The sequence below is a fragment of the Geospiza fortis genome, unplaced genomic scaffold (genome assembly GCF_000277835.1).
Source record: "Geospiza fortis unplaced genomic scaffold, GeoFor_1.0 scaffold147, whole genome shotgun sequence".
Taxonomy (NCBI): Eukaryota; Metazoa; Chordata; class Aves; order Passeriformes; family Thraupidae; genus Geospiza; species Geospiza fortis.
The window spans coordinates 842,890-849,987 of record NW_005054372.1 but is presented as its reverse complement, the minus strand read 5'-3'; the positions used below and the strand labels follow the sequence as shown (position 1 = coordinate 849,987).

At 38.6% G+C, this 7,098-nt stretch overlaps 1 protein-coding gene across 3 annotated transcripts in view; it reads right to left on the bottom strand.

The window, feature by feature from the left end:
• Positions 1-1,982: 1,982 nt before the first annotated feature.
• LOC102035133 (protein FAM193A) overlaps positions 1,983-7,098 on the bottom strand; it is a 40,705-nt gene continuing 35,589 nt past the window's right edge. For all 3 annotated transcript variants that reach the window (XM_005424721.3, XM_031060077.1, XM_031060076.1), the window contains 2 exons: positions 5,651-5,732; positions 1,983-2,865 (listed from right to left, as the gene is read on the bottom strand). In XM_005424721.3, coding sequence (XP_005424778.1) covers positions 2,772-2,865; positions 5,651-5,732 — 176 coding nt within the window. In that variant the 3' untranslated portion in view covers positions 1,983-2,771. The remainder of the gene's footprint in view (positions 2,866-5,650; positions 5,733-7,098) is intronic.

Below are 7,098 nucleotides of genomic sequence, written 5' to 3'. Positions count from 1 at the left end.
AGAGACCAACCCCACCTGGCTACAACCTCCCCTCAAATCTCCCAGACTGAACCATGCTTATCTTCACTGAATTATGAAATTATTATAAAAGAGTATGATTTGCCTTAACTTCTCCTCAAGGTGCGCAACATCAGATCCAAGGAGACTCATCCTTGGTGCTTTCTGTTTAGAGTGTGGGAGCACATCACATGTACCAATACACCACGATGGAGCATGTGGCAAATATCTTTGAAGGATATTACAAATACAAACATACATTCCTCAAATGCAAAAAGTACAACTTCTGCTGTCTTCACCCAGGATCTCAAAAAAAAAAGAAAAGCAGTCATACTCATGTCACTCTTTAAACTGCTTTGTTAGTAGAGAATAAAGCCAACTTTCTTATCTAATTCCTAGTGAAAACAAATGCTAAGAGTTTTCTAGCACCATTAAAAATCTCAGTACTTTCAAAGTGTTCCAACTCTAGAGAAGGTATGATCTGCAACAATATTCACCCATGTGACATGAAACAGATTTCCCAACCCAGGTCTCAATTTGCTGAGATCCTTGCCAAAGTGATGACATGCACTGCCATCTTGTGTTATGGTTTAGAACTGAAAAAGTCTGAGAAGCTGGGTGTCACATATGCTTCCAGCTTCTGCTGTTTTAACAGTAATTTTTTCCCCAGCCACTGCTCCACATGAGGAGTCTCTCCAGTAACATTTTATATATAGATATAAAACTAAGACCTAACTCAGGCTGCAACAGATGTAAGCCTCCACATTCCCAAGAAACAAAGTTCATTATTTTCCACTGATGCAGGTGTTTTCAAGAGCACACAGTTTTTTAGTTTTGCTAGGACAACTGGTGCTGAGTGCCATGGATATTACCTTTTAGGTTTGAGCTGCTATTCCTCCAGCACAAGCAAACAAATCCATTGACAAACACTGCAGTGACAAAAAATGTGAGTTTAAGATATTAATCCCCTCCTCAGCTTTAATCCGAAGAAGAATAATAGAAGATGTCCCTTTTATGTCCCTGAACTATATTTTGAAGACAGGTATTGTTCTCAAAATGTCTTCTGCAAGAGGAGACTAAGGGTTCCTTTACCTACAATGGCTGGGTATAAGCTGAGCAACTAAATTCTGTACCAGGAGCACAAACTGGGACAGGAGCTCCAGAACAAAAAAGAGGGATGTGAAGTCTTAGATATTTGAGTGGTCTGCAGCCAACCCAATCCTGCTACATCCACGCCTCACAGGGGACAGGAAAGCAATCACCTGTCAAACCTTCCCAAGTCCCACACTGAGTGCAATGACATTGTGTCTTGCAATTCAGTCCCAAGCCCAGCGGGTGGATCACAGAGAAATACGTGTTAACAAGTAGAAGAAACAAAACTGTGCAACAGTTCTGGGAAAGGACATTAAATATATGCTGAGTGGAAGATGAGTTTTCTTAATAAAAATTTAAAAAAAAGAAAAAAAAAAAGAAGACTGCCTTACAATCTGGGTATGGTCATCTAGAAAGTAAAAAAGGTTCTGCTGCCTCTATTCCAAACAGAGTATCAGAGAACTTCTACAAGTGCGCTATCTTTACACAATTCAACCTCCTAAATCACCCATCTTCTTTCTCACTGGGCATACTATGGAACTGCAAACCACTACTATATTGTTAACCATTTACTGACAGCAGCACTGAACCTATCCACTTCACTACTGCACTGCTATTAAACTGGAAATTTCTGTATTATCTTGTTGCTCAGAAATCATCCACTGAAAGAGAAACATTACTTCACAAAAAGTTAGTCCCAGCAATCAGGAGGCATCTTTCTTGCTCTAGCAGATAGTTTCTCCTATCATGTGAGTTGGTAAACAGAAAATATATCAAAGTTGATAAGCCTTCACTGACCAATTTTGACACAAGCTGAAATTCAGTTTGAAAAATTTTTTGTATGTTTCTTTCTTCCCTTTCCCCACCCACACAGAAAAAAAGCAAGACACAACTCATCTGCCATACTAATGTATTCCATCTTTCAAAAAGAAAGACATGATTTTAATATTACTTAACAATATGTTAAAAAAGTAGCCAGTTAGGCTTCAGTGTTAATACAATTATACACTCTATAACAGATTTGATAGTGTGAGTACTGTTCTTTTTTAAATTTTCTCATTCTGCAAGTATTCTTACACAAGCTGGCTACAAGTCAGGAAGAAAAAAATCAAAACACAAATAGCGTAACTTGTACACTCTTAAACAGTAGATTGTGAAAGAACTGAGGGAATACTTGTCCCATAAGAGCCTCTTTTTCATGAAGTCACGTCAGGAGAATTCTGGAGCAGATGAAAGCACAACTGACTAGGTCCATTCCTTTGTCAGGAGTCAGAATGACAAAACATAGCTAGATGCAGAAGTGACAGGAGCCACTGCAGATGATGCAATCTAGTATTTTGGCCTCCACCCAAGCCTAAGCAATTTAAAGTCTCTGAGGCCAAGGCATTCAGAAGGAGCTGGAAAAGAGCTATTGTTCCAACTCCAACAGCATACAGCTACAATCAAGTAAGTCTCACTCACAGACTACAAGCACACAAGCTAACAAATTCAGGTAGAAAGTGGCAATTTTTCAGTCCGCAAGAATTATCAGGCCAAAGGGTTCAGTGCAGATCCACACAGCACTGGGGACAAGGCAAGGCAGCACTGGCTCAAGACCAGATAAGCTCTCAGCACAGCAGGACAGGTAAGTGGAGTTGTCGTTCATTGATTCCTGCAGGGTTCCCTCCCTGTATTGTGTCATTTCAATGTGCAGCAAAGGTGGTTTTTTTTAAGCTAAAATTGGACCAGTTGATGGAAAGTCTCTGCCTTGTCTGTCTGGCAGAATCCAAGCAGAACCTGAAAAAAAGAAAGCAATAAAGTGAAACCAGTATAATTAAAATCAACCCACTCGTGTTATCCCTCTTTTGGAGAGAAGCTCTCCTTCAGAAAGACAAAACCTCTTAACAAAACCATACATTGTAAAAAAAAAAAATCACTTGTCCATCACTCAAATACATAATAAAACAGTTACTTTCAACACCACTGCATTATGAGAATTAAGCAAAGGAGGTAGCAAAGAATGCTGCACCTTCAGCACCACAGAAGCAAGTTAAATGTCAACTAGAAACAGAAATGGCATTGCTGTACTCAACAAAAACTTTGAAAGGGTAAGAATGAGTGGTAGATGGTGTGTAAAGCAGCATCACCAATGGCATGGGACAATGCTGCTTCTCTTCTTAATACAGCAAAGCTACACTGGAAACAAAAGACCTAGGGAAAGGAGGTCTCTATAATACAGCAGATAAGTGGCCCATATGCCTGGAAAAAACACCCCTAGAACAAAAATCCTCTTATTTGCTTTCACTGACCACAGTTTATGGAATAACTCTAGAAAAAGTTGCCACATGCAGGCCTTTCAGGGACTGTTAATCTGAGCTGAACTTTGAGGCAAGGTGTAGCTTGGTGAGGCTAAAGGCTGCATGACTGCATCAGAGCAGTGCAAACCTCTCTCTGGAAGGTTACACTGCTTCTGTAGCAACTGGAAGCCAAAAAAGGGGGGCAGTCAGAAGGAGCACAATTAAACAGATAGACTGGAAGACTACGGTCAGACTTATTTTTTTCTTTCTGTGCTGGTTAGAAGCAGGATGCAATATTAATCATGATGTCAGGGTGCAATTAAAGTATTCATCTATTATACCACTACAAAACATGAAGAGAAGATGATGAATGAGCTCCAGGTGAAAAATATTAATTCAGTCAGCCTGTGCAGCTCATTGCCATGTAGGGTTACTAGAAGAAGCCATGCTACTTGCCTTCCAAGTATTATGCTGGGCATTACCAAATGGTAGAGAACCTAGGTATTAAAGCTGCCTTTATGGCATTAGTATCTGGTTTTGTCCCCTAAAACAGCACCTATCAGGGTTTTTCAGACACCTTTTCTAAGCAGGTATCCATAAAAACCTAGACAGTAACACACACTTCCTAACAGAGACCAGTAAAGGAGCAGAGTCCACCAATTAGTGAATAGATTACAAACAGCATGCTTTAAGTGCTAACTCTTCAGTTGGGTAACATTTGACAAATTTATTCCCAAAATTCAACTGCACCTCTACAAATGTAAGACACTGTTTCATTCATTCTATTGAGAGTAAATAACTGATGAACAGAACTTCTTTATTTACTGCAGATAGTGCAAACTTGAAGGAAGGTAAGAATATTCCATAACAAAGGCTTATACTGTATCAACACTAGCAGTAACTAACACATGCCATATTTCACCTGTAAAACCTGCATTTTGATTTTAAAAAAATCCTTTAATTGGCATCACTCAGAAAATTAATTTTTAAGACTAGAGACCATGTACCTGTGACAATTTCATTGTCTTGCACATTGTAACTCCCTAAGTAATTACATATATGCATTTTGCAGCAATAATAAGCAGGAGTTGTAGTCAGTTCCTTCCAAGACCCAGACACACATTACATCCCAGGCATGTAGGCCATGAAAACTATTTAAATTTAGAAAAGAAATCCATACTGAAAGTCCCTTCTTGTAACAAATGGTTTGTGTTGCTTTGGGAAATACTACTGTTGAGTACTAAATAATTCAATTACAGGAAACCAAGTTATTTGTGCCATTACAGATTTGGCTACCATAATGAAAGGCTCACTAGGATGTATTCATGGGGAACCAGCACAACCAGACACAAGTGGAGAATAAATTCAAACAGATTTCAGTATTATGGAAGAATACGTGCTGCACTGTTTAAACATGAGCTGTCTCCTCATATTTGAGGAATTTAGAGGAAACTAATATCACAGAATATTCTGAGATGGAAGGGCTAGGATCATTGAGTCCAACACTCAATATGATGCACAAATCCCAACATCAACCAAAAAGTACAGAAGAAAAAACTTTCACAAGCACAGGTTTATATTATTCTTTTACTGTCACTGTACTAGGTGAGATGAATGAGGCTTTGAGCAAGCTGCTCTAGTGGAAGAGAACCCTGCCCATCCCAGGGGTGTTGGGACAAGACGGTCTTTAATGTTCCTTCAAACGCAAACCATTCTATGATTCCAGGATAAGCATCTCCCCTTAAAGTCTGTTGTAAGACACTACCCCACAGCCCTACATCTCTGCTTAAAGCACAGCAAAGAATTCCCAACTAACAGCTTCTGTAAACAGGTAAGAAAACAAAACAATCAAACCTTTCTGAAGTATCTGTTAGGAAACTTAAATCCAATCACTTTTCAAAAAAAAATAAAACCACCAAACAGTATTTGGCCTGTGTGGCCAACAGAAGATATATTCACACAAACTTTGCTTATAAATAATGGTAATTGAGAATATTCTGAAGGCCTTCATGAGAACCTAGGAGTTACATAGATAATTCTGGCACTTGCTTCTGAATTTGTGCTATTCAGCCATAAGCTGTGCCCACAGATCACAGCTTTGGTGATTGTTACAGTGTTCAGAATGTCAGCTGTAACAGCATTTGATGTGTTACAACACAGGCTTTTCTGCCAGGAGTTAGTTATTAACTTGGGGGCTGCTGTGGTGCTGTTTTTGCTTGCTTTACAACCATGACACATGGAAAGAAGCAACATCAACATTATGCAAAGGGATTACAGCACTTTACCTTTTAAAATACTCCACTTCTCGTTCTGTTTCATCCATTTCCACACTGTCTAGATCAATGTCTTTGGGTAGAAACACATCATCTACAAAAAAAAAAGATGGTACTATGTTATATTCCGTGAGGAAGGGGGAAGGAGAGAGGAAGAAGCTGCATTAAAGATGTCTTTGGAGAACTGACTGAACCTCACAGACTATTAATTATTCATATTTACACTGAATTAATACACACTTATAACTAAAAAGACACTTCTTAAAACCCCTATACTAGCATCTCTGCCCAGACTTGAAGGAGTTACACTGGTAAAAAAGATGAATTAACAGTAAATTCACTGATTGCACGGGCTGCAAAAGGTACCATAAATCTGGAATGCACATAAGAGTAACCAATCATACTGAGGGTTTGATGAGTCAGATAGCTGCTTAATGCCTGAAATTTTTGGCCTTACTACTAAAAATGTAGCTCTAGAAACATTTTTAAAGCAGTATTTATAAAGAAAAATACTTGGCAACTTCTGGGTTGTAGAGTTGCTGTACTCCCTCTGGGACATGATGATCAGGCTGTGTCTGCAAGAGTTTAACTCATGCTAGCAACCATTGGACTTTAAAAAAAAAACAAACCACCAAATATTTAACACATTCATGTATGACTTGAATTGTATGGCCTCAACTATAGCAAAGAAGTCACCATAGAGCCTGTTGGTACATTGTGTTATCCCAGCATATGGTTCTCTTTTAGACTTTAAAAAGAAATGCATTGGAAACCACACATTTTTGTGGAAACCAATTTGAACATTTCCCTCTTGAAGCTTCTTTCTCACTGCACATACACTCCAGTCTCATTTCTGAAGTACCTTTACAATACAATGCAAAAACCAGGTGTGACAAAGCAAGTAACCAAACCCACCAAGTACACACCTGACTACAGAATCCCTGAGATGATGAGAATAGACAACTCATGGTAAAGACACTCGTGGTAGTTTTTAAAAGTTTCATGTGTTTGCTATTCAACTTACTTCTGAGGAAGCAGAAAGCCCTACAAACACAAGGCTTCCCTAACACTCCTACCTTTCTTCAGCCTTTTTATAACAAGGAGTAAAAATACTCTGCCAGAAGAAATTTCTTTAAGAAACAGAGATCTCACCAAAAGCATATTTACTGCTTTAACATTTCATTTGAGAACTCAGTTAAAACCCCCTAGCTTTGTTTCCCTCTTTTCATGCTCTCTCATTACCCTAGTTCTACTGGTTTTTTCTCAGTTCAATTGTCTTTGCTAATTTGGTACATCAACCCTATATCTTCAAAAAATTATAACTACATGAAAAATCATGTATTACAGAATCTTTATTATAGCTCTCAAGTCAGAACTACTTAAAGCAAAAATCCAGTCCCAAGTCTATAGAGAACAGCATAAGTTTTTCTCGACAAATTCAGAAACATGTCCCTGTATTT